The sequence below is a fragment of the Parambassis ranga genome, chromosome 13 (assembly GCF_900634625.1).
Source record: "Parambassis ranga chromosome 13, fParRan2.1, whole genome shotgun sequence".
NCBI lineage: Eukaryota > Metazoa > Chordata > Actinopteri > Ambassidae > Parambassis > Parambassis ranga.
The window spans coordinates 22400488-22427360 of NC_041033.1; the positions used below are offsets into that span (position 1 = coordinate 22400488).

The 26873-nt window shown below is 46.0% G+C and overlaps 3 protein-coding genes and 1 long non-coding RNA gene across 5 annotated transcripts in view; 1 reads left to right on the forward strand and 3 right to left on the reverse strand.

Annotated features, from left to right (window-relative positions):
• LOC114444601 (scavenger receptor cysteine-rich type 1 protein M130-like) overlaps window positions 1–26873 on the forward strand; it is a 902860-nt gene that overhangs the window by 345275 nt on the left and 530712 nt on the right. The window lies entirely within an intron of this gene.
• LOC114444641 (centrosomal protein of 295 kDa-like) lies at window positions 421–24940 on the reverse strand. 2 transcript variants are annotated; one of them, XM_028419373.1, is made up of 4 exons: window positions 24783–24940; window positions 798–894; window positions 617–716; window positions 421–540 (listed from the first exon to the last, which is right to left on the reverse strand). In XM_028419373.1, the coding sequence occupies exons 1-4, from the start codon at window positions 24886–24888 to the stop codon at window positions 499–501; spliced, it is 345 nt and encodes a 114-aa protein (XP_028275174.1). In that variant the 5' UTR covers window positions 24889–24940; the 3' UTR covers window positions 421–498. The 2 variants fall into 2 exon arrangements, with proteins under 2 accessions (XP_028275174.1, XP_028275173.1); XM_028419372.1 differs by lacking the exon at window positions 24783–24940 and adding an exon at window positions 1371–1528.
• On the reverse strand, window positions 9559–20423 carry LOC114444637 (scavenger receptor cysteine-rich type 1 protein M130-like). The gene is made up of 2 exons (XM_028419367.1): window positions 20301–20423; window positions 9559–9957 (listed from the first exon to the last, which is right to left on the reverse strand). The coding sequence occupies exons 1-2, from the start codon at window positions 20401–20403 to the stop codon at window positions 9590–9592; spliced, it is 471 nt and encodes a 156-aa protein (XP_028275168.1). The 5' UTR covers window positions 20404–20423; the 3' UTR covers window positions 9559–9589.
• On the reverse strand, window positions 20418–20901 carry LOC114444651 (uncharacterized). The gene is made up of 3 exons (XR_003671579.1): window positions 20786–20901; window positions 20596–20628; window positions 20418–20510 (listed from the first exon to the last, which is right to left on the reverse strand). It is a non-coding gene; the product is annotated as an uncharacterized LOC114444651 (long non-coding RNA).

Below are 26873 nucleotides of genomic sequence, written 5' to 3' on the forward strand. Positions count from 1 at the left end.
CCTCCGCAGCGAGGTGGCTGATGGTGGGGCTGTGCACCACTTTGAAGCAGTAGCTGTTAATAAAGTTCATGATTTAAACATGGAGACACAGACGCTCTGTTCAACAATCAGAGATGACACAAACTTGACTTGCGAGTTGTTAGGAAAGAGCAGACGGAGCAGTCGGTCAGGGACTCGCAGACTAAGATGAGACTTTCTGGTTGCCATTGGATCGTTTTAAATCATGTATATGTCGACATGTCTGCAGCTGACCAGGAGGAGCAGCACAGACGGACTATGATTCTTTGAATTGTGAATCATATCAGCGTGACCCCACACGACCTCCACTGCAGGGACACCGCCTGTCCGGGCTCCACCAGTCTGCTTATGTGTGAAATTCACAGTACAGTCTGCTCCTGCTGATCCAAATGAAGAACTGGGTTCAAATAACTTAAATTCTTTATTGATAAAACTATAAATTAAATATTCAAAGTAAAACAAGGACACACTGACAATCCTTCACAGTCGGGTCTGTTTGGCATGAAGCTTCTGCAGAGTTTTCTGTGGAGAGACACAAAAACACTTTGAGTCCTGCAGGTCTGGTCCCTGCAACTCACTGAGACTCACTGGTTTTTACCTTGTGGAACTCTTTGGCCTTCAGTCTGTTTTTTGCATAATCCTCCTGCCTGCTCTTCAGGGCTTTTTGATGCTTCACCTCGTCCAGCTGCTCGTACAGTCTGCACACACACACACCGTGAACACACAACAACATATTCACTGCTAAAGGAGAGGGGTAGAGGTCAGTGGTGGTGCAGTACCTCTGAGTTCTCTGGTGCATCTCCGCGAGATTCTTCTTCCTTTGCTCTGTGGAGCAGAGCTTCACCTCATCCACCCTTTTTAGTCTGGATTCAGCCACTGAGGGGGAAACAGAAGTAGGTTACACAAGTACTGTTTTAATGGTTGCAGAAACAAGTTCACTAAGCAGAGGAGGCCAAAGCTAAAACTACAAACATCTGAAGTCAGCAGGACGAACAGGATGTGCACGGCTCTGATCACACATTAAAAACTGCCTCAAGGATCAATTAAACAAAATATCCTGACCTTAAACAAACCTAAGAAAAACTTCTAAATATGGCTATCAAAAACTCAAACCAATCTGTTTAAGAGGACAACAGATATGACGGCAGCACATGTCTGTATCTCAGCCATCTTTCAGAGAATTCTTAATCTAAACAGCAGATCGCCAAAAAGGGACATTATAAAAAAAAACATAAAAAAGTTAAAAAAAAAAAGTCAAGTCCATTAGTAGTTTTAAAGTTTTCAAAATGGTGCTGTAGGTAAAAATGTTTAATCAATGTAGAGCTCATGGTAATCAAAGGACTTTAACACACCTATGGGTGGAGGCGGGTTCTTCTTCTGCCTGGTGACTCCAGATGTCTCAGCCCGTGCTCCTGCTGGCTTGGTACCAGCCCTGTGTGGAGGAGCTTCTGACTTCATGTTTGCTTTCCAGCTGCCTGGACGAGCGTCTTTGGCTTCAGGCTTCTGTCTGCCCGCAGATGGAGCTCGGATCTCAGCTGGAACCTTGGGAACAGCTGTTTTGGCTTTGATTCCCTCCACTCTGCGTTTGGATCTCTGAAACAAAGCTCTGCAGTTCTGCTGGTAGACGTCCTGCAGGTCTCCGGTGGGACCCAACTGGAACTCTCCTTATGCCGGTCAGGCTTCTCTGATCAAAGGTGTTCAGGTGACAACAGTTCTGACTCAACAGAAGGATCAGTCTGCGTTTCAACCTCAGGTTCACTGCTGGCTGCAGAACCTACAGGAGAGTGAGGCTCACTGTTTTCAGGCAGGTGAAAGGTCAGGGTGGGGTCCACCGTTTCGTTGTGGGTGACCTCAGCTTGGAGAGGGAGGAATGAGTCTGAACCTAAAAACATACAAAAAAACAACATGATGGACTCTTCCTCTTATCCTTCATTTTACCTTCAGGTTCACCAGTTCCAACTTTTTCTGCAGCATACTTCACCTTCAGCCCTCTCTGAGTCCAGATCCATTGGTTTGGTTCTGCCGAGTCCGTTCCTGAGGTGGATTCTCAGGTGACGTGCTGTGCGATGAGGCCTCAGGAGGCAGCGTCATGTATGATGGCACACTGGCTTCAGCCATGACCCCGAGAGTCACAGAGTGAGCCATCAAGAAAAACAACCTGACAGACACAGAAGCCGAATTGACCCAGATGACACCATGGTCTCATTTGATGTCATCTCCTTGTTCAACTGCATCCCCACATCAGAAGCCACAGAGATGGTAAGGACGTGCCTCACACAAGACAACACACTCAAGGAGAGAACCAACCTCACGCTAGACCACATCTATGACCTGCTGGACCTCTGCCTGACCACCACTTATTTCCAGTACAATGGGAACTTTTACAGACAATGTGGAAGTGTACAGGAAACCCACACACACGGACCAGTACGTGTTGTTTGATTCACACCACCCACTGGAACACAAACTGGGAGTCATCAGGACCCTGCAGCACAGAGCACAAACTGTACCAACCAGCTCAGAGGGGAAGAAGAAGAAACAACACCACATCAGGAAGGTCCTGAAAACCTGTGGCTACCCCAAGTGGGCACTCATCAAAGCCACAAAATCAAGACCCCCAACAACAAGAAGAAGGACAACAACCGGTGGAGAAAGAACATCTCCATTCCATATGTGTCAGGAGTATCAGAGAAACTCTGCAGGATCTTCAACAACCATGACATCCCGGTCCATTTCAAACCAATGACAACACTGAGACAGAGACTGGTTCACCCAAAGGACAAGATTCCCAGGGAGAAACACAGCAATGTGATATATGCAGTCCAGTGCAGTGAGGAATGCTCTGATCTGTACATTGGAGAAACTAAGAAAGAAAAGAAGAAAGCTAGAAGAAAACTCTACAAGTCCAGACGCCTTGCTTCAACCTTCTCTACGTATGATGACCTGGATCACTGAGAATCTTCATCAACAAGTCTTGGACCCCTCTGTACCTAAGCGTCCACTGTGCTGGCCTGCAGATTCATCCAGCTCCCCGACCAGTGGGTTCATCCAGCTCCCCTCCTGAGCTTCATCCAGCCATGTTGTGGAGGGCTCAGAGGTCACCTGACCCATTAGTTGACCTGCATGAAAGTCCTGCCCACCACTCAGCCAGTGGGAGCTGGACCGATGGGAGAGGCGGCCATTATATCTAAGCATTTCATTAAACGCAGTTATTCGCAATTTTTCATTGTGTACATTTTAGTAAAAGAAAAGTTATTGATCATGATTCTCTCTCGCATAGGCAAAACTCTCTGTTTGTGTGTGTGTGTGGAGGACCCCTCGCTGATTCGTGTATCATGAGTTTTGAAGCTGCACCCTGTCGCACCAAAACCAACAATGATGCCCCTACACCATCATCACGCTTCGTTCTCCCAGGACGCACCCAGGACGCCTGGTTCCAGGTGAAGGCACGACCGCCTTGTTTTATCAGTGCATCCAATCAGTGTCTTCCTCTGATGAAGGCTCTCGTCAGTAGTTTGTAGGGGTGGGCGATACTGAAGATGTCAGTATCGATCCGATACCAAGTAAATACAGGGCCATTATCGCCGATACCGATACCAATACCAATACTTTTACTTTGAAATTTCATGATCATAAATAATTATTTTTTTCCTTCTTTTTGCCTTTAAATAGATTATCGTGATTAGCAGAATAATAATACACAAGAAACATTTGTTAAGTAAATCAAGCTGCAAACAAAAGTGCAGAACTGTATAAGTTTGAAATTTTAACTTCACAATCATGTCAGCGATGCTCCTTGTGACAGCCATGGCTCTTTGTGAATCATGTAGGTGAAACAGCATGACTAAGATACTTTTATAAAAGTCTAACACCTACCTGCATGTAGCCTAAATATGAAGAATAAAGATCCTTCAACAGTTATCACCAAAGCATAACTATATGAATCATACTGAAATACATATCATTATATAAACATATAATTACATTATTAGATATATTTTAAAATTTTAGAAAAACAAGATTCATTTCAGCTGGTGATGTGATGACTGTTCAGTCATTCTGCTAAAATTGCATGTCTTATCACAGCACTCAGAAAGACACCATGGCAGCCATTATATCTAAGAATTTCATACCATTAAACGCAGTTATTCGCAATTTGTCATTGTGTACATTTTAGTAAAAGAAAAGTTATTGATCACGTTTCTCTTGCATAGGCACAACTCTCTGTTTGTGTGTGTGTGTGGAGGACCCCTCGCTGATTTGCATATCATGAGTTTCGAAGCTGCACCCTCTCGCACCCAAACCGACAATGATGCCCCTACACCACCATCACGCTTCGTTCTCCCAGGACGCACCAAGGACACCTGGTTCCAGGTGAAGGCACGACCGCCTCGTTTTATCAGTACATCCAATCAGTGTCTTGATTTATTCACTTGATTTATTTAGCAGATAGTTGAGTAACAACAAAACTAAAAGCTTTCATGTCATCAGACTTTATGAGCTCACGTCATCAATGATCTCCAGTCTGTCATCTCTAAAAATACATTAACTGCCTTTTTTGTACATGTGTAAATGATCATGAATGTTTCATTAAAAGAACATTTGATTTGACCCATTCTGAATAGTGTTTAATGTTATTTCCGCCCTTTATTGATAAAACTATATTCTGTAACAGGTGTGACCAGAGAGGAGCAGCTGACACACTCTATAAGAACAGGACTCACTCACTCAACCACTGCAAAACTCTTTATTATGATTATCAATGATAATAATGCATTGTATTCATAAAGCACCGAGTATTTAAGCGCTACAAGAGAATCAAAAGAAATACAGCAATTAGGAATCAAATTAAAATGGACTCATCAGAGGGCTCATCTCCATCTGCTGTCAGTATTTACATGATGTACAACAACTGTGTGAAGGAACAACACACACGTTCCATGAATCATGAGAAATATGAGAGCTGAGCTGCACCTGGAACACTAACGGTGATGTCATGGCGTCCTGGAGCTCAGCAGACACACTCAGGGGGGTTCAGGTCCTCTTCAGGGTCAAAGAGGTCTGGAGGTCCGACTCTTTCCTCCAGCCTTCAGTTCTGGATCCTCCAAGACCATCATCTCTGCTCTCTGGTCAGTCTAGCTTCGGCTGAAAGATACGAGTGATTATAACGTCTTATAATCACTGAATTGACGTTTCTCCTTCAACTGAACACATCAGACACAACACGTGCAGTACCTTATAGTAGCAGCAGATGGCAGTGATGGAGGACGTCATAGCCAGCAGGACCACAGTGACCCTGATGATCAGCTCTGTCAGAGGGGCTGAAACAGATGGAGACACGTGATGTGGTCATGTGCTGTCACAGTCATTTCCTTCAGCACTGAAACTATCCTGTGGCCGTCACAGCTCCTGCTGGACTCTATGAAGTTACCTAAGACGGCCAGAGAGCGCGGCTGGCTCACAGAGGAGAAGTCAAGGGACCAAACGTGGTTGTGATAAACACAGGTGTAGGTTCCTCGGTGGGTGTGGTCTGCAGCAGAGAACAGGAAGAGGGCGGAGTGATTGACAGCTGGCAGGGTGTAGTTCTGTGCTGTGTTGGAGGACGTGAACATCAGCTGGAAGGAACCTCCTTGGTACTGCGCTTCGACGGAGCACATGATGCCGAAGGTGGAGCCAATGAGCACCCAAAAGCCCTGCTGCTCGGCCTGGGAGACCCCGTCAGTGGAGTAAGAGAGGGAGATGTTTGGGCGAGCGAGCAGCTCTATGAACAGAGAGGAGAAGATTAGCCAAACTAGCAGAGAAATGAAAGGATGTGTTGAGTCAAAGCTGCCGTGTGTGTCGATGCTGAAGGACTGTGTGGAGTGGAACATAGAAGATCCATGCATTCATACATGAGGAAGCAGACAGAAGACACTGAGACACACACAGAGTGAGAGGATCACCTGAACAGATCACTGTGAGACTAAGACTGTTTCTTATCCTTGCATTCAACAGTACACACTCCTGGAGTACAGATGCTGGCCGGACACAGGAGGAGCTGATCCTCCACACAGGTCTGATTGAAGAACCTTCTGTTTTACGTGCTGACACAGCAGAACCACAACCGAGCTGCACACATGCTGCAGCTGCAGAGCTCCATTCATCATTAACAAACACAGGTCTCCACACTCTGTTCACGTTCACCTCCAGTTCACCGGCGCAGCGACTGTTCTCTCCCACCAGCCTGATATTGTCTGAGGAGAAACATGGAAATAATGATGAGAGGAAGTCGACCAGTAAACTGTCTCAAAGCTGCAGCTCCTCCTCAACTTGAGCAGGTGAGTCCAACAGCTTTTCCAGCTGAGCAGCTGTTCTCTGTGGACTGTGAGCTTCCACAGTCCAGCAGAGCAGACTCATGGCCTCCACACTGGAACTTCCTCATCCACACTGGAGCCTCTGCTGCTCCATAGAGTCCCCCTTTGAAGACCGAAGGAGCCCCACAGCCGAGCTCCCTGCAGACCACCTCTGCATTCTGCAGGTTAAAGTCATCTTCACACACTGAGGACCAGGACTGGTCAGACCTCACCTCCAGTCTGCCTGAACACACGTTAGTCCCTTCAACCAGTCTGACAGAGTCTGTGGATGCAGAAGGACAGACAGACAGAACATGTGGTCCATTTTCATAACTGGGTAGTAAAAAGTCGGAGGAAAGGTGGGAGACAGTAAGACAACTAGCATCTGCTGCTGCTAGCCAACATCAAGGTGCAGTCTGTGGAGAGTGTTACAGGTCAGTGTGATGTCATCAACTGTGGACAATGGAACACAGTAACATCACTTTACCATGAGAGACATTCATGGACTTACCTGAGCAGGTGAGGTTCTGGGTGAAAGACAACACACTGTTTTCTTCTACACATTCCCTCATTGTAGCTTTAGACTGGATGCATGAAGGTCTGATCCCCCATAAAGGTTCATGCATGATATTTTTCTTCAGTGCTGATGAAATTGGGGAGCCACAGTCCAACAGTCGACATATTACAGCTGCTTCCTTCAGGGTCCAGTCGTAGTATTGGCCTGTAACTTCCCTCCACTCTCCATTGTGTTTCAGCTCTAGTGTACCAGAGCAGCGGTTAGCTTCTCCCACCAAGCGGACATCATCAGTATCTGATCAAAGTGATTGATTAGTGAAAGTGACTGAAACAGAAGAGAAGTTCAGAACCTGAAATGAAAGCTGCAGCTGTACCTGAGCAGGTGAGTCCAACAGCTTTTCCAGCTGAACAGCTGTTCTCTGTGGACTGTGAGCTTCCACAGTCCAGCAGAGCAGACTCATGGCCTCCACACTGGAACTTCCTCATCCACACTGGAGCCTCTGCTGCTCCATAGAGTCCCCCTTTGAAGACCGAAGGAGCCCCACAGCCGAGCTCCCTGCAGACCACCTCTGCATTCTGCAGGTTAAAGTCATCTTCACACACTGAGGACCAGGACTGGTCAGACTTCACCTCCAGTCTGCCTGAACACATGTTAGTCCCTTCAACCAGTCTGACAGAGTCTGTGGATGCAGAAGGACAGACAGACATCACTGTAGCAGGAGCTAGTGTGATGTGTACGAGTCAGGAAGGTGTGTTGTGGAGATCGGGTGGAGACAATAAGAGCCCCATTTGGCTGATGTTTTAGTCGCCAAACCCTGTGACGATCCAGGGTCAAGTCCAGGAGGCAGGGTCACAGTTATACCTGCTTCTCCGCTGTCTCTGCTGCCCTCCATTAAAAATGTAAACACACACTAACATAAACAGTGTCTGCTCCCCGTCTTTCCTTACCAAGCTCACAGCACAAAATAAACATTACCACACAGTTACAACCAAACACCTGTCAGACGTGGATGGTTAAATATCAGAACTTGTTTGTCTAAATCACTGTTAATAAATAATGTGGTCATTGATCGAATTGATTGATTGTTGTGAGGAGCATGTTAGTCTGAACAAATCAACCCCCTCCACTCATTTCAGCTATTGCATTCTTTGAGGCCCAGGCCGAGGAGGAGGAGCAGCCACCTGTATCTGATCCAACATGATCCACTGCACAGCCTCACCACCTCCCCTCCCATCTAAAAGACGCTATACAAATAAGATTCAAATTTAAATCAACACATGAAACAGCATCATCAAGGTGCAGTCTGTGGAGAGTGTTACAGGTCAGTGTGATGTCATCAACTGTGGACAATGGAACACAGTAACATCACTTTACCATGAGAGACATTCATGGACTTACCTGAGCAGGAGATTTCCAGGCTGGAGGAGCTCACAGAGGTCCACAGAACACACTCCTTGATGATAGATTCATTCTGAATGCAGGAAGCAATGATGGTCCACACAGGTCGTCGTCCAGAAGATCTGACTGTTGTTGAAACTACAGAGGCACAGTCCAGCCATCCACACACTACAGCTGCTGCCTTCAGGGTCCAGTCGGGGTATATGGAATTCACTTCCCTCCACTCTCCATTGTGTTTCACCTCTAGTGTACCAGAGCAGCGGTTAGCTCCTCCCACCAAGCGGACATCATCAGGATCTGATCAAAGTGATTGATTAGTGAAAGTGATTGAAACAGAGGAGAAGTTCAGAACCTGAAATGAAAGCTGCAGCTGTACCTGAGCAGGTGAGTCCAACAGCTTTTCCAGCTGAGCAGCTGTTCTCTGTGGACTGTGAGCTTCCACAGTCCAGCAGAGCAGACTCATGGCCTCCACACTGGAACTCTTTGGACCACACCAGGGGCTCCACTTCTCCATACACGTCCCCCTGGAGGACCGAAGGAGCCCCACAGCCGAGCTCCCTGCAGACCACCTCTGCATTCTGCAGGTTAAAGTCATCTATACACACCGAGGACCAGGACTGGTCAGACTTCACCTCCAGTCTGCCTGAACACATGTTAGCCCCTTCAACCAGTCTGACAGAGTCTGTGGATGCAGAAGGACAGACAGACAGAACATGTGACCTCTTCCTGTCTGACTCTGACAAACACTTTCAATTCAGTACCAACATGGCAGCTTGTTTGGAAGCTCTTTTTAAATTCTTCTAAAGGAGTGTTAAACCTTTTACCACAGTGCTGATAAAGAAATGACTCCCTTTAACTGCCTCCCAACAAACATGTCCTCTGTGATAGAACTGTGCACTTCTTTCCCTGGTTAAATATAAACGTCATCACTACATCCAGCAGCAAAACAAATGTGTCCCCTCATCCCTTTTAGCCTGGTACTTATTGTCAGAAACAGCTGGTTCTACCTGAGCAGGTGATTTTCAAGATGGAGGAGGCATTATCACCACGAAGGACACATTCTTTAATGGAAGCTTTGGACTGAACACAGGAAGGTGTGATCAACCACACAGGTGTTGGTGAGTAATAAACCTTCTTTGATGTTGAAATTGGGGAGCCACAGTCCAGCTGTCCACATATCACAGCTGCTTCCTTCAGGGTGCACTCAGAGTACAAGATGTCGACTTCCCTCCACTCTCCATTGTGTTTCACCTCAAGTCTACCAGAGCAGCGGTTAGCTCCTCCCACCAGGCGGACATTGACATGATCTGATCAAAGTGATTGATTAGTGAAAGTGATTGAAACAGAGGAGAAGTTCAGAACCTGAAATGAAAGCTGCAGCTGTACCTGAGCAGGTGAGTCCAACAGCTTTTCCAGCTGAGCAGCTGTTCTCTGTGGACTGTGAGCTTCCACAGTCCAGCAGAGCAGACTCATGGCCTCCACACTGGAACCTCCTCATCCACACTGGATCCTCTGCTGCTCCATAGAGTCCCCCTTTGAAGACCGAAGGAGCCCCACAGCCGAGCTCCCTGCAGACCACCTCTGCATTCTGCAGGTTAAAGTCATCTTCACACACTGAGGACCAGGACTGGTCAGACTTCACCTCCAGTCTGCCTGAACACACGTTAGTCCCTTCAACCAGTCTGACAGAGTCTGTGGATGCAGAAGGACAGACAGACAGAACATGTGATCCATTTTCATTTTAACTGGTTCAGTAGTGGGTGCTGAACTAGACACACTAACATCTGTAGCTGAGAAGAGGAGTGCTGCCACCTAGTGTCAGGCACAGGTGTCAGATTTCTGTGTGTCTTGAGAGTTGATCTTCATCACTCACAGTTTTTCAGTTAAGGTCAGGTGATGAGCTGAGTCACCTTCTTTACTAGAAAGCTTTAAATGTAACTTAGTACAGTCAGCAAAGACACTAGGGGGCAGCACAGTCCCCCTTTGATGACGGCCGCACAGTGAAGTGAAAGCTGGAAGAAAGGTTTCAGCACATCGGTGCATTTAAAGGGTTTTTATTGGCGATGGGTGGATGAAGCCTTGTGAAGCTTTGAGGCCTCCTGCTGCTTCAAAGACCAACCCCCTGCCAGTGAAACCTTCTGGTTAGCTGCAGTATTGATTTGCTGAGTGATACTGTAAAATCAGGGCAGTCAGAGTTTTTCTTTGTCTGTAGACATTTTACTGCTCCCCCAACCAGCCTCACCCATGGTGCAAATCCTCCATTCAGGGACCGAGGTAATGTCAACTTATTGTGTTTTACAGTGTAGCTGTTCAGTTGGTGTTACTAAATGCAGCTGAGTTCTGACAGTGTAATAAATGTCTGCTTAGTTGAACACAGCCCGATCAATTAATTTCACTTGACCAGATTATATTAAAATGCCTTAATACAGCCTTGTTGGTTTCACATAAGTTAGTTATTTCCTCTGTAATCATGGTATTAAAACACAATAAAGTTATGTGGAAACTGTTGACATAACTATATTGAGTAGATTGGACAACTTATTTTTAACCTCAATAAGGATTTCCCCATTGTCAAAATAAACAGGGGTATAGTTAGATTTACAAAGGAAACTAGAAAAGGACATTTCCTGAAGAAAATGCATGTTTGATTGCTGCAACTGAAGCATTGCTTTTGTAACCCGGTTGGGATATAATTTGTCCATGAGTTGATATACAGTAGATTAAAATAAAGGGATAAATTCATTAGCCAATAAGGATATTGTGTTTTCTTTTTGATAGTTTTATTTTACTGTTTATTGCATTTATTGTTATGCTGGCATGTATATTATTTATGTTGGAAGTGGCCTGTAAAATGTGTATGACACGGGATTGTGTTTTATTTTTTATATATATATAAACATTGTACGTGAGTGAATCACGTGTGAGGTCAAAGGAGAGTGGGAGGAGTTGAAGTTCAAGTTAGAGAGAAGAAGAAGGAACAAGATGGAGACTGGCGAGTAAAGAGCGTGTGAGGAGCGATGGAGATAGTTGGACTGTTTTATGGATTTTGATAGACTCTGGCACCATTCGGGTGAAAGTGTTCAACACGGACTCTTTCTGAAGACTGGACAGTGTTAGAGTTTTTCCCGTTCGGGTGGAATATTCGACGGAGATCAAAGCTAATTAGTTAGCTGCTAAATCAGTAGCTAACTCTCGTGCTGGGACTTGGCTGGGAGGCTGGCGGTCCGCGAGCGCAAGTGGCGGTGCGGAGCCTAGACGTGAAGAACAGGACCAAACATTCTGCAAAGCTGTACCGAGTGAGGAGAAGGTGTGGCTGGTGTGGGTCTTCTGTTTCCTCTTCTGCTGTAGGGACGGAGTTTGGACTGCACACGTGTGTGAGATCAGCGTACAGGTACCTTGACTTTATTTATTTTGAGAGATAGTCTACAGTTAACATGGCTACTAGAGCTGAGTTGGCATTAGAGTTAAAAGGATGGTGTCGAGGTGCATCCTTGGTTGAGGCTCATGCGGTTTTAGTGCTCATGCAAGAAGATGTCAATACTGATGCCATTGAAGAAACAATGCAAACTGTGAAGAGTCTGGGACGTGTGCGAGTAAGAGGACGCAATTTAAGTCTGCGACACAACCAGTACCTTGTTTTGTGTGAGTGCAAAGAAATTGTGACAAGGGATAAAGTTCCTTTCGAAGTGTTTCCTATTGAGGGTGGAGGGCCATGGTTTGTTGTTACTGTGAACGATGCCTCACCAACCGTGGCACAGGACCCAGGGTTATCTGGCTTGAAGCAGACAACAAGTGGACCCATGGAGGACTTTCGCCTGTTGGTTCCTGAAAAGGAGGCTGAAGTTAGATCCACTGAAGCTATACTGAGAGCTGTAAGTGACTTACTCAACAAGACTAAAGCCTCCAGTGACCATGGAGCTTACCGCCGCCTACGAACATTTTCTGGATTGCTACCTACACGGCCAGGCACGGCTTATGGTTGAAGAGAGTGACTGCTCTCTCAGAGAGAAGAGGCGGAGAGTAATGGAAAGTCTTAGGGGCCCAGCCCTTGATATTGTTCAAGCGGCACGTGCAGGTGACCCTGAAATAAATCCAGGAGACTGCTTAGAGGCACTGGAACATGTTTTTGGGACAGCAGAATCAGGAGAAGAGTTGTATTTTGCCTTTCGTTTGTTGCAGCAACAACCAGCAGGAAAGCTCTCTGACTTCTTAAGACAGCTAGAACAGTTGTTAAACCAAGTAATACAAAGAGGTGGTCTTCCCTCTACCTGTGCTGACAAAGTAAGGTTAGAGCAGTTGTTGCGTGGCGCTATAGTTTCAGACTTGATGTTGGTCAATCTCCGCCTGAGAGAGAGAAAAGATAAACCCCCAACATTTCTCACACTGTTAAAGGAGATACGTAAAGAGGAAGAGTATGAAGCTTCGCGAAGAAAGCTTAGTACTGTTGTGCAGAGTGTGCATGCAAAGCCAGCAGTTGAGGCCAAGCAGCTTGAGATCCAGCATTTAAGGTCCGAGGTAAAAGAACTTAAATCATTAGTCACTGCTGTTGCTTCTAACTCAATACAGGACATTTCAGTTAAGTCTGAGAAGCCTCCCCAAAAAGCAGATGGGGAAGTAGCTGCGCTGAAGAAACAGGTAAAACGCCTGCAGCAGAAGGTCAAAGGTAAAGTGATGGAGACTGTAGATGTTGCAGCAGTAACCACATCCAACTCAGCTAAGCAATCCCCACCAAGATCACACAAAAGTTTGGAAGAATACTTTTGCTACAGATGTGGAGAGGCTGGGCATTTTGCAGTGAAGTGTCAAAATCCAGAGAACCAGTCTAAGGTTATCAAGAAACTAATCCAAGCTCTGAAGTTGACAAAGAATCATCAGTCGTCAGGTGATGCTACAGTTAGTACAGTCAACTGTGAGGTTAAGGAAAGTGAGGCAGATGTGTCTGGGGATGCAGGAATTCCTGATGGGTTGGTTGGACCGCCTAGCCTGGTGCAGCTAAAAGTTAATGGACAGCCCTGCACTGCCTTATTTGATAGTGGCTCTCAGGTGACGATAATATTTGAGCCATGGTACCAGCAATACTTGGCTGATGTTCCAATCCGGCCAGTATCTGGTTTATCTCTGTGGGGATTAAGTGAGACAGAGGTCAGCTACCCATATCGTGGTTATGTGGTAGTAGACCTGGAGTACCCAGCTGAGGTGGTAGAGACAAGGCGCAACGTAACTGTCCTAGCCCTCATATGTCCCAGTCCGGGGGCTGGAGACCAGACTCCTGTCATTGTGGGTACCAATGCAAGCCATGTCCGACAATTGGTGGACCAATGTAAGGACAAAGCTGAGGTCATGCGAGCACTAGGCTTTCGGGTTAGTGTGAAAGAAGATCCAGTCACACCAGAGGGTGTTACAGCGGCAGTCCCTGAAGACGACGAAGCTGGTTGTGTCCGGTGGATGGGACCAGGCCCATTGCTTTTATTACCCGAGGGTGATACGCAGGTAGTCTGCAACGTTGAACTGAAGACACCCATTGAGCAGGAAATCTTGATGATGGACTCCTCACCTGCAGCCACCCTGCCCGCTGATGTGTTCGTTCATTCCATGGTTGTCCCTAGCGAGGCCTTGGAGGTCAACAGTTTTCGAGTGCTGGTTAAGAATGACTCTCCGAGAGAGATTGCTATACCTGTGGGAACAGTGATGGGGAGCATCTTCCACATTGATTCTGTTGCTACCCTTCCTCCTAAGGAGAAAGTTTCCCCAGATTTTGATGCGAGCATGATAAACTTTGGCGACTCTCCTATTTCTGAACAGTGGAAGAACAGGCTGAGACAAAAACTAGCTCAGAAATCTGATGTTTTCTCGACACATGAGTGGGATGTAGGGTTAGCCAGAGGGGTGGAGCATAGAATCCGTCTTGCGGATTCCAGGCCTTTCCGTCAGCGTTCCCGTCGGTTGGCCCCAGCAGACATCGAGGATGTACGAAAGCATCTGCAAGACCTGCTTCAGGCCGGCATAGTGAAAGAGTCGCGAAGTCCCTATGCATCTCCAATAGTGGTTGTTCGAAAGAAAAGTGGAGCTGTGAGGATGTGCATAGACTACAGACTGTTGAATAGCCGAACCATACCTGATCAGTTCACTACACCATGCATTGAGGATGCTCTGAATGCCCTGACTGGGAGTCAATGGTTCTCTGTGCTCGATCTGCGTTCAGGCTACTACCAGATTGCTATGTCCGAGGAGGACAAAGAGAAAACGGCATTTATTTGCCTATTAGGATTTTTCCAGTTTGAGCGGATGCCGCAGGGCATTACTGGAGCGCCAGCAACCTTTCAAAGGTTAATGGAGAAAGCCGTGGGAGATATGAATCTCCTCCAAGTGTTAGTGTACCTTGATGATCTCATTGTGTTTGGAAAAAGCTCGAAGAACATGAGGAAAGGCTGCTCAAGGTACTGGATCGGCTTGGAGAGGTTGGGCTGAAACTTTCAGTCGACAAGTGTCAGATCTGTCTCCCAAGGGTCAAGTATCTGGGGCACATAGTGTCTGCAGAAGGTGTTGCTCCAGACCCAGACAAAATAGAGGCTGTCACCGCCTGGCCCATGCCGGTGAATTTGAAGACGCTACAGTCATTCCTTGGCTTCTGTGGCTATTACAGACGTTTCATACAGAACTATTCTGCTATAGTTAGGCCATTGACAGACCTCACTAAGGGATATGCTCATACACAGAAGAGCAAGAAACTAGTCCCAGACGCAACCAAAGTTTACATGAAAGAGTCAGAGCCCTTTGGGCAAAGATGGGATAAGTCCTGCACAGACGCGTTCCATAAGATTATTGACTGTTTGACACATGCTCCTGTCTTGGCTTTTGCTAATCCACAACAACCCTACATACTGTATGTTGATGCAAGTTTGAAAGGACTTGGTGCAGTGCTTTATCAAGAACACCCTGAAGGCATGCGTCCCGTCGCTTTTGCAAGCCGAAAACTGAGTACAGCGGAGAGAAATTATCCCATACATCAGTTAGAGTTCCTGTCTCAAGTGGGCCGTGGTTGACAAGTTCCACGACTACTTATATGGAGCTAGATTCACTGTACGCACTGATAACAACCCTCTTACCTACGTGCTGACTACAGCCAAGCTCAATGCAGTAGGGCATCGCTGGCTGGCTGCTTTGTCAACGTATGAGTTTGATGTCCAGTACCGACCAGGTCGGCAGAATGTTGATGCCGACCTATTGTCAAGAAACATGACAGATGCGGCTGAAGATGGTTGGGTGACTATACCGCCTTCTGGGGTCAAGACTGTGTGTCAGAGAGCCTGCATTCTTGAATCTCCCCATTCAGTCCCCATATATGCCGCTCAGCTTGGTGTGTCTTCACAATGTGTGCCGGAGCTGTATGCCTGCCCGACCCACTTGGAGCTAAGGTCGCTTGAACTCTTGCCTAGGGAGAGGCTAAGAAAGGCTCAGGAAGACGATGAAAGTATCGGACCAGCTATACAGGCAATAAAGAGTGGATACTGGGCTGATGAGAAAACAGTCAATCCCGAGTTGGCAAGATTGAGAAGAGAAGCTGGGAAGCTTTCTGTGAGAAATGGATTGCTGTACCGTTTTAGTAAAAGACCATCCGGAGAGGAGGTCAGTCAGCTCCTTCTTCCTAGTGAGTTCCGAGAAATGGTTATGCGGGCCATGCATGATGACTTGGGGCACCTTGGACAGGAAAGAACTGTCGACCTGCTCCGCAGCCGATTCTTTTGGCCAAAGATGTCTGTAGATGTAGAACAGTATATCAGGAACTGTGGGGAGTGTGTTACCCACAAGACTCTCCCTCAGAGAGCTGCTCCATTACACCAAATCACAAGCTGTGGGCCTATGGATTTGGTGTGCATGGATTTTCTTTCAATGGAGCCAGACTCTAAAGGCATAAGTAATGTGTTAGTGGTCACTGATCATTTTACTAGATATGCTCAGGCTTTCCCCACCAAAAGTCAGAAAGCACAGGTTGTGGCAAAGGTCCTGATGGAAAAATATTTTGTCCATTATGGACTTCCATCGAGAATTCATTCTGATCAAGGAAGGGATTTCGAGAGCCAGCTGATCCGAGAACTGCTGAATCTGATGGGGATACGCAAGTCACGTACCACACCCTATCATCCACAAGGGGATCCACAACCGGAGAGGTTCAACAGAACTTTGATTTCCATGCTTGGTATACTGGGTAGGGAAAAGAAACGTAAGGCTGTTCCATACTCTGCGAGACAAAGAGCGGAGAACGCACTCCACGGGTGGTAAGAGATACAAAAAAAAGGTCTTTTCCGCACTGAGGTACCATACTCCGCGAGACGCGTGTGTGCAGAACTCCTCATACGGCCCGCCCACTAAACTATTAGGAAAGACTTTACTGAGTTTTTTAACACACCACAAGGACTTGTGCCATGGCAAGAGGGCATTATACAGAGAGGGTGCCTGCAACAGCGTGAGATGTCCGGCGATGAGTTGTGAAAATGCGACATTAAAAGTAACAATAGCAAAGATTCAGTGTTTGTGCCTTTATGACCACATTTGCACATCTACTGTGTTCCAATATGCCTGCGATACTTCAAACTGTCCGGTGATGAGCTGTGAAGATGCGACATTAAAAGTAACAATAGCAAAGATATACAGACATTGTTAACAAGCCTATTATGCCCGGGTATGTAGGAGTATATAGAATGGTAATAACAGTCACCATCTGGTATGTGTGAATGGCTGTCTGGAGTTATTGGTGACAAATCACCCTGACTTGCCTTTCTTTCTTTTATTGCTCATCATGCAAAACCGGTATGGTCTTATCTAAATCTGTTGAATCAGTGCTGTTTATACACCTACCTATATACCTGGAGAGGCTCTTGCGCTTCTCCACTTTCATCACGCCCACAATAAATTCCGACCAATCACAGCATGGCTGCCGCACAGCCTTGAAAGACAAAGTTCGGCCCGGACCCTGTGCACAGGAGTGCAGATCAGCGGGCGGTCAGAGACAAAAAATGACGTCATTTTGTGGGCGTAACGTCTGCAGGGGGGAAAAATGTCTTTGTCTCGCGGAGTATGGATCCAGCTGTAGTTGGAGCCAGCATGTATCGTATCTGGTTCATGCATACAACAGCACGAGATGCGATACCACTGGCTATTCCCCCTATCATCTGATGTTTGGGCGAGAACCGAAACTCCCGGTTGACATATGTTTTGGAACATCCCCTGATGGTACAGAAGATGTGTGTCACACCCGCTATGTCAACAAGTTAAAAGAGGACTTGAAGCAAGCTTATAAGCTAGCATCTGATGCCGCAGACAAAAGGCACCAAAGAAACAAGAGGCTGTATGATCGTAGGGTAACCTTTCAATCTGTGGAGATTGGGGACCGAGTTCTGCTCCGGAACCTTGGTTTGAGAGGCAAGCACAAGCTGGAGAGTAAGTGGATCCCTGAACCTTATGTTGTCATTGGGAAAATGCCAAACTTGCCGGTGTTCAAAATAAAATGGGAGGATGGGAGATCAGGGACCAAAACCATTCATAGAGACCACCTTCTTCCTATTGGGCAGTTTGTGGGAATGCCACCGATCCAGCAAGAAGAAAGCATGCCAGCCAAGCCCAAGACCAGAGCTGATAGTCAAAAAAGGAAACCAAGGGAAGTGGTTCCAGAGACACAAAGGTTTCAGGAGTTCTCTGACTCGTCCTCTGACATGGAGTATTTTGTTACTCACAGAGCTAGCCAGGCAAAGTCCACTCATAATGTGGTAAAAACTGATCAGCCAGCGATGGATGTGGAACCTGACTCTGTACCAGAGCATAGTCATGGCCCTGAAACAACACCTGGTTATGAACAAGAGCATGACAGAGATCCTGAAGTGACTATGGATGAAATCTCAGATTGGGAGGAGGAGGAAGGCTGCTCTGATAATGAACCCATGGGATCTGGTAGAGCTGACGCTTTCGATGAGATTCCGGAAGATGGACTAGAGGCTAGAGCCGAGCCTAGACCGAAAAGAGTCATTAAGCCTGTTATTAGACTCTCATATGATGAGATGGGTAAATCAAGTGACAGACCTTTAACCATAGTGCACCGGGGTATTGTCATAAAAATTGGAACGCACTAGAGACTTAGTTATTATGCCCATACTCCATATATTTGTGTCTGATGAGGACACTCAGACATTTAAATGGGGGAGGGTGTAACCCGGTTGGGATATAATTTGTCCATGAGTTGATATACAGTAGATTAAAATAAAGGGATAAATTCATTAGCCAATAAGGATATTGTGTTTTCTTTTTGATAGTTTTATTTTACTGTTTATTGCATTTATTGTTATGCTGGCATGTATATTATTTATGTTGGAAGTGGCCTGTAAAATGTGTATGACACGGGATTGTGTTTTATTTTTTATATATATATAAACATTGTACGTGAGTGAATCACGTGTGAGGTCAAAGGAGAGTGGGAGGAGTTGAAGTTGAAGTTAGAGAGAAGAAGAAGGAACAAGATGGAGACTGGCAAGTAAAGAGCGTGTGAGGAGCGATGGAGATAGTTGGACTGTTTTATGGATTTTGATAGACTCTGGCACCATTCGGGTGAAAGTGTTCAACACGGACTCTTTCTGAAGACTGGACAGTGTTAGAGTTTTTCCCGTTCGGGTGGAATATTCGACGGAGATCAAGGCTAATTAGTTAGCTGCTAAATCAGTAGCTAACTCTCGTGCTGGGACTTGGCTGGGAGGCTGGCGGTCCGCGAGCGCAAGTGGCGGTGCGGAGCCTAGACGTGAAGAACAGGACCAAACATTCTGCAAAGCTGTACCGAGTGAGGAGAAGGTGTGGCTGGTGTGGGTCTTCTGTTTCCTCTTCTGCTGTAGGGACGGAGTTTGGACTGCACACGTGTGTGAGATCAGCGTACAGGTACCTTGACTTTATTTATTTTGCCTGCGGGCGAAGGAGCCATTTGTTTTCGGCTACAACGCACACGAGCGACGGCCTGGCCAGCAACGTTTGTTTTGGTTTTTATGACTATTGACCATTGCCGGCTTATAAAGAATAAGGTTGTTTATTTTGGGCCCTTAATTAGTCTACTGGAGTGTTTGTTATCTGCTGACATTTTTTCGTTTGCTGTTTGATTAAGAGTGTTTATGGTTTGAAATTATATTGAGAGTAAACATTTTTTATTTTTCCAGTAACCCCAGTGTTGTTATTGTGCATTTTGGGTGTTTCGTATAGTCAGGTAACACTTTTATTTATGTTGAAAGAAAAGTAAAGCATTAATTACCTGATAAACTGCTAAGTGAAAGGGTAATAATTCCTATTTTCTGTTGCTGGTTTGTATTGCTCCGTAGAGAGAGAGAGAGTTAAAATAAAATAAAAAATACACATAAGGTACATTTAAAGAAGTTAATTAAAGAACTCAGGTTAGCCACCTCTCATGTTAATCGGTTAAGCTAGAGAGGCGCTACACTTTGAACGCTGATGTGAAGGATTGCTCTGAACTGATGGAGAATCAGAGCGATTCAGAGCTTTGCATGCCTCTGTGTGTCAGCCTGTCACCATGGTAACAGACCTCAAAAACCACTCACAAGAGCCTGTCATGCGGAAACGATTCGGAATTAGAAAATTCTGAATACAAGTTTGATAGAGCAGCATCTAATGAGTGTTTCAAGACTAAAATGTTAAAAATGACACCGAAATTTTTTCATTCATTCATTTTTTTAAAAAAAAAACTTGAAGTTGACCCAGAATGTCAATTTTGATAGTTGAATGGCTAAAATTGGTCAATGTATGCTAAAGATACGCTGCACCAAAAAACATAAGGAAGAACAAAAAAGAAGAAGAAGAAAGAGGGTGAAGAACAATAGTTTGATTGCCTAGCAACGGCAGTGACGAGGACAGCAATAAATGTGTCACTGGACCTTTATATGGTATTATATTACAGATCAACACCTGTATGCTTATTCAGTCTAACAGAATACTGTACATATGCTTATTCTTCTTGTCTCCTACTTCATGACAAAGTTAGAGACACTGACCTGAACAGTGGATCTGTGCTCTGCCGGGTGGACTCTGTGCCCGTTGTACAGAAACAACAGAGCCACAGTCCAGCTGGCTGCACACTGCAGCTGCTGCTGTCATGTGATAGAAGTTAGGATCTTCCTCCGCTCTCCACTCTCCATCTTTCTTTACCTCCAGAACACCAGTGCAGCGGCTGGCTCCTCCCACCAACCTGACCTTATCAGTCTCTGTTCAACAGAAGCACAAAGGACCAACACATGAAGTGAATTCTACAACAACACTTCTGCTGCTGTCATGTGTTCCTCTGTTTACCTGTTGGACTGTGTGTGTCGTCAGCACAGAGCCCTGAGGAGGAGATCAGAGAAGGAACATTACACATTGTCAATTTTAATTTGTTGTTTTCCTTGGTTATTGTCACCTGTACACACATCCTATAATCAAAATCAATTGTGTCAATCACACAGTTGATTAGAAAGACGTCCATCATGGAGCAGAGTCCTACCTGAGCTCCAGAGAGGCAGAAGCAGCAGCAGCGCTCTGTGACCCATGTCCACTCTGTGCGTCCTCCACACTGTCTTCCTCATGTGCCGTCTCTGCTCATGTCTTTATCAGAGCAGCAGTCAGGTCCAGCCCTCACTGCTCTGCACTTTATTTGAACTCTGATTTGCTGATAGCAGCACTCTCACAGCTCAGTCCTTCTGACACCAACAGACTGAACAAACTGATCAGGAAGGCCGGCTCTGTCATTGGCTGCAGACAAGAGACATTTGAAGCAGTGGTGGAGAGGAGGACACTGAACAAACTGTGATCCATCATGGATCACCCCGACCACCCTCTCCTCCCTGTACTGGACAGACAACGGAGCGCCTTTTCCAAAAGGCTCAGACAGCTTCACTGTCACAGAACGCTACAGGAAATCTTTCCTGCCTCATGCTGTAAGACTGTACAACACCTCCTCTCTGTGCCAGAGATAACACAGACTCACTGCTGTAAGGACAGGTTTTACACAAGGTTTAGGTTTTTAACTTCAAACTGCACACTGTTGTTCTTGTAGATCATATCATTTCACACCAAATTGCACAATCCGGTTTAGACTTATATGTATACCTGCATTACAATTTGCACATTTTTGCGTCTGCACCTATGTTTTATTTTTTATTGTCCTGTAAATAATGTTTATACTGTTTAATTTGTAACGTTAGATATTTTTTAGTTTTTAAGTTTGCTTGAGTGCCTGTATTTTGCTGCTGCAATAGTGATATTGGGATGAATAAAGTATTTTCTATTCTATTCTATTCTATTCTATTCTATTCTATTCTATTCTATTCTATTAGCCTTTAATAAATATGCACTAACCCTAGTGTCAGGCACAGGTGTCAGATTTACTTCAAAATAAAAAGTGGTCCTGACTGATAAGTGCTTACTTTGCTGACTACTAAGTTACATTTACAGCTTTCTAGTGATGAAGTGATTCAACTCATCAGCCTCGATTAACCTTAACTGAACAACTGCGAGTGATGAAGACCAACCCTCAAGATACACAGAACCTTTACAATCAGACATGTCTCTAAGTGACCCCCAAGCCAGTACTAGAAGCAAAGAAAAACTATGCATTGTATTTATTATTGTCTTCAACCTCAGTCTCAGTCTGGGGAGAGTGCCTACCCTGTGGAAAACATCCTGTGTTGTTCCAGTTCCAAAGAGAATCTGCCCTCAGGAGCTGAACGACTACAGACCGGCGGCACTCACATCACAGCTGATGAAGACAATGGAGCGGCTCATCCTCGACCTCCTCAAGCCCCAAGTGCATCAGGCTCAGGACCCCCTACAGTTTGCCTACCGGGCAGGTGTGGGTGTGGAGGATGCCATTCTCTACCTCCTACACCGTGTTCAAGCACATCTGGACAAAGGGAGGGGCACAGTGAGGATTCTGTTCTTGGACTTCTCAAGTGCCTTCAACACCATCCAGCCCCTGCTGCTACTGGACAAACTGAAGGAGATGTCAGTGGACCACTACTTGGTGTCCTGGATTGCTGACTACCTCACGGAGAGACCGCAGTACGTCAGACTAAAGGACACCACATCAGACACTGTCATCAGCAGCACTGGAGCTCCCCAGGGGACGGTGCTGGCCCCCTTCCTCTTCACCCTTTACACCTCAGACTTCTGCTACAACTCAGAACCGTGTCACATCCAGAAGTTTGCAGATGACACAGCCATCGTGGGGTGTATCAGGGATGATGGAGAGGATGAGTACAGAAGTGTAGTCAGCGACTTTGTCACCTGGAGTCAGGTGAACCATCTCCAGCTTAACACCTCAAAGACTAAGGAGCTGGTCATCGACTTCAGGAAGTCCAGCCCACAGCCACGTCCAATGACTATCAGGAACGACGAGGTGGAGATTGTAGGCAACTACAAGTACCTCGGGTTGTGGCTGGACAACAAGCTGGACTGGACATGCTGTACAGATCACCTGTACAAGAAGGGCCAGAGCCGTCTGTACTTCCTGCGAAGACTGGGAGCCTTCAACATCTGCAGGAAACTCCTGTGGATGTTCTACCAGTCTGTGGTGGCCAGTACACCTTTTTATGCTGTTGTCTGTTGGGGGGGTAACATAAACAAAAGGTGTGCTAACAGGCTGGACAGACTTATCAGGCGGGCTGGCTCTGTGGTCGGCATGAAGCTGGACTCCCTGGTGACAGTGGCAGAGAGGAGAACACTAAGAAAACTCCTGGCTATTGTGGACGATGCCAGTCATCCTCTGCACACTGTCATCAGCGCTCAGAGGAGCCAGAACAGCCACAGGCTGCTCCTCCCCAAGAGACTCCTTTGTCCCCCGATCCATCAAACTCTACAACTCTGCTTTTGGCAGGAGGGGGAGAAGGAAGGGAGGAGCACAGCCCGCCTGATACAACACACGTGCAATAATTTATATGTGCAATAATCCATCTGTACCATCTATGCTGCTGTGCAATGTTTGTTTACATTTACTGCACTATACTACATTACCATTTATGCTGCTGTGCAAATTTTGTACATAATTCCTTTACATTACTGCACTATATCACATGACCATCTATGCTGCTGTGCAATGTTTGTAAATAATTCCTCTTATCTTTTATTTTTTTTACTGCACTATATTCTATTTTATTCTATTTTATTCTATTTAACTCTTGCTCTGACTGTTGGAGGGACCTTCCCAAAGGGATTAATAAATTCTATTCTATTCTATTCTATTCTATTCTATTCTATTCTATTAATGGCATTACTACATCCACAGTGAGAAGCAGGACGTGTTCATGTTGTGTGGTGAGATAGAAGTAGGACCCAAATGCAGAGCATATTCAGCCAGGGTGCTACAACAAGAAGCTAGGAGCCAGGGCACAAACTAAAAGACTAAGCTCCAAAACAAGGTAGAGAAAAATAATATAATCAAGAAATAAATTACACACCTAACTAACGATTAATCCAAGGAGCGAAACAGGAGGACACGACACTCACGCAGGTAAGACAAACAATGATTAAAAGGAGGAGGAAGACAAGACACAGGTGGAAACAATCAGGGAGGAGCAGGTAATCACAGAGGTGGGAAAACAGGAGGAAGTAGAGACACAACAGGAAGAAACAGGGAACACAGGACTACAAATCAAGACAGAACTACAAAGCGCACCAGAGAACAGGAGGGAGGAAGGACAGCAGAAAGGACAGGAGGGAGAGAGAGGAAAGAAAATGCTAAATAATAATAAATAAGAGGAAGGAATATAGTAAACAATCTAAAAATGACAAGCAAAAACAAAATGAATACAAAACAACCATCAGAACACAGGCTCATGTGTGCGGTTGGAACATTGATGAGAACACTGAGATTAAAAGATGGAGGCGAACGTGCAGAAACAGCAGAGCTGACATGTCATATTCAGGCCCTTCAATCATCACAGCTGGGTTACATGAGGCTGTTTTTGTGGCTTCAAATCATCTTTAAGAAGCTGCAACATGCAATATGTGTCATTTCACATCTACCTGCTGTGCTGAAGCAGTAAATACAAACCCTGCAGCAAATTTCACTGAAACAAGTTTACTAAGCAGAGGAGGCCAAAGCTAAAACTACAAACATCTGAAGTCAGCAGGCCGAACAGGATGTGCACGACTCTGATCACACATTAAAAACTGCCTCAAGGATCAATTAAACAAAATATCCTGACCTTAAACAAACCTAAGAAAAACGTCTAAATATGGCTATCAAAAAACATGTTTAATCACTCAAACCAATCTGTTTAAGAGGACAACGGATATGACGGCAGCACATGTCCGTATCTCAGCCATCTTTCAGAGAATTCTTAATCTAAACAGCAGATCGCCAAAAAAGGACATTATAAAAAAACATAAAAAAGTTAAAAAAAGTCAAGTCCATTAGTAGTTTTAAAGTTTTTAAAATGGTGTTGTAGGTAAAAATGTTTAATCAATGCAGAGCTCATGGTAATCAAAGGACTTTAACACACCTATGGGTGGAGGCGGGTTCTTCTTCTGCCTGGTGACTCCAGACGTCTCAGCCTGTGCTCCTGCTGGCTTGGTACCAGCCCTGTGTGGAGGAGCTTCTGACTTCATGTTTGCTTTACAGCTGCCTGGACGAGCGTCTTTGGCTTCAGGCTTCTGTCTGCCTGCAGATGGAGCTCGGATCTCAGCTGGAACCTTGGGAACAGCTGCTTTGGCTTTGATTCCCTCCACTCTGCATTTGGATCTCTGAAGCAAAGCTCTGTGCTTCTGCTGGTAGACGTCCTGCAGGTCTCTGGTGGGACCCAACTGGAACTCCCCTTATGCTTATGTCAGGCTTGTCTGACTCGAAGGTGTTCAGGTGACAACAGTTCTGACTCAACAGAAGGATCAGTCTGCGTTTCAACCTCAGGTTCACTGCTGGCTGCAGAACCTACAGGAGAGTGAGGCTCACTGTTTTCAGGCAGGTGAAAGGTCAGGGTGGGGTCCACCGTTTCGTTGTGGGTGACCTCAGCTTGGAGTGGGAGGAATGAGTCTGAACCTAAAAACAAAAAAAAAAAACAACATGATGGACTCTTCCTCTTATCCTTCATTTTACCTTCAGGTTCACCAGTTCCAACTTTTTCTGCAGCATACTTCACCTTCAGCCCTCTCTGAGTCCAGATCCTTTGGAGCGGTTTGGTTCTGCCGAGTCTGTTCCTGAGGTGCATTCACAGGTGACGTGCTGTGCGATGAGGCCTCAGGAGGCAGCGTCATGTATGATGGCACACTGGCTTCAGCCATGACCCCGAGAGTCACAGAGTCAGCCATCAAGAACAACAGCCTGACAGACACAGAAGCTGAACCACTCCACTTGAAGGTCACAGCCACACTCTCCATTGCTAAAGCACTGCCATGCAACCTCTCCATTGATGAAAGGAAGTCCCTGATCACACTACAGAAGGACTGGGACATCACCATCTTATCAGCAGACAAAGGAAGATGCACAGTAGTCCTCAACAGACAGGACTAACACTCCAAAGTAACAGATCTCCTCAGTGACACGGCCACATATGAGACACTGAAGAGGGACCGCAAGCTCTATCTGTATGTACTCCCCAAGATTCACAAGGAAGGAGTCCCCCTCAGACCCATCGTCAGCAGCACAAACTCAGTCACATACAACGTGGCTAAGCACTTGGCTGAACTCCTGACACCACTGGTAGGTGACACACCACATCACATCCACAATTCTCAGGACTTTGTGAACAAGGTGGAGAAGATCCAAATGGACCCAGATGACACCATGGTCTCATTTGATGTCATCTCCTTGTTCACCTGCATCCCCACATCAGAAGCCACAGAGATGGTAAGGATGTGCCTCACGCCAGACAACACACTCAAGGAGAGAACCAACCTCACGCTAGACCACATCTGTGACCTGCTGGACCTCTGCCTGACCACCACTTGTTTCCAGTACAATGGGAACTTTTACAGACAATGTGGAAGTGTACAGGTAACCCACACACACGGACCAGTACCTGTTGTTTGATTCACACCACCCACTTGAACACAAACTGGGAGTCATCAGGACCCTGCAGCACAGAGCACAAACTGTACCAACCAGCTCAGAGGGGAAGAAGAAGGAACAACACCACATCAGGAAGGCCCTGAAAACCTGTGGCTACCCCAAGTGGGCACTCATCAAAGCCACAAAAACAAGACCCCCCCAACAACAAGAAGAAGGACAACAACCGGTGGAGAAAGAACATCTCCATTCCATATGTGTCAGGAGTATCAGAGAAACTCTGCAGGATCTTCAACAACCATGACATCCCGGTCCATTTCAAACCAATGACAACACTGAGACAGAGACTGGTTCACCCGAAGGACAAGACTCCCAGGGAGAAACACAGCAATGTGATATATGCAGTCCAGTGCAGTGAGGAATGCTCTGATCTGTACATTGGAGAAACTAAACAACCACTCCACAAGTCCAGACGCCTTGCTTCAACCTTCTCTACGTATGATGACCTGGTCCATTGTGCTGGCCTGCAGATTGATCCAGCTCCCCGACCAGTGGGTTCATCCAGCTCCCCTCCTGAGCTTCATCCAGCCAC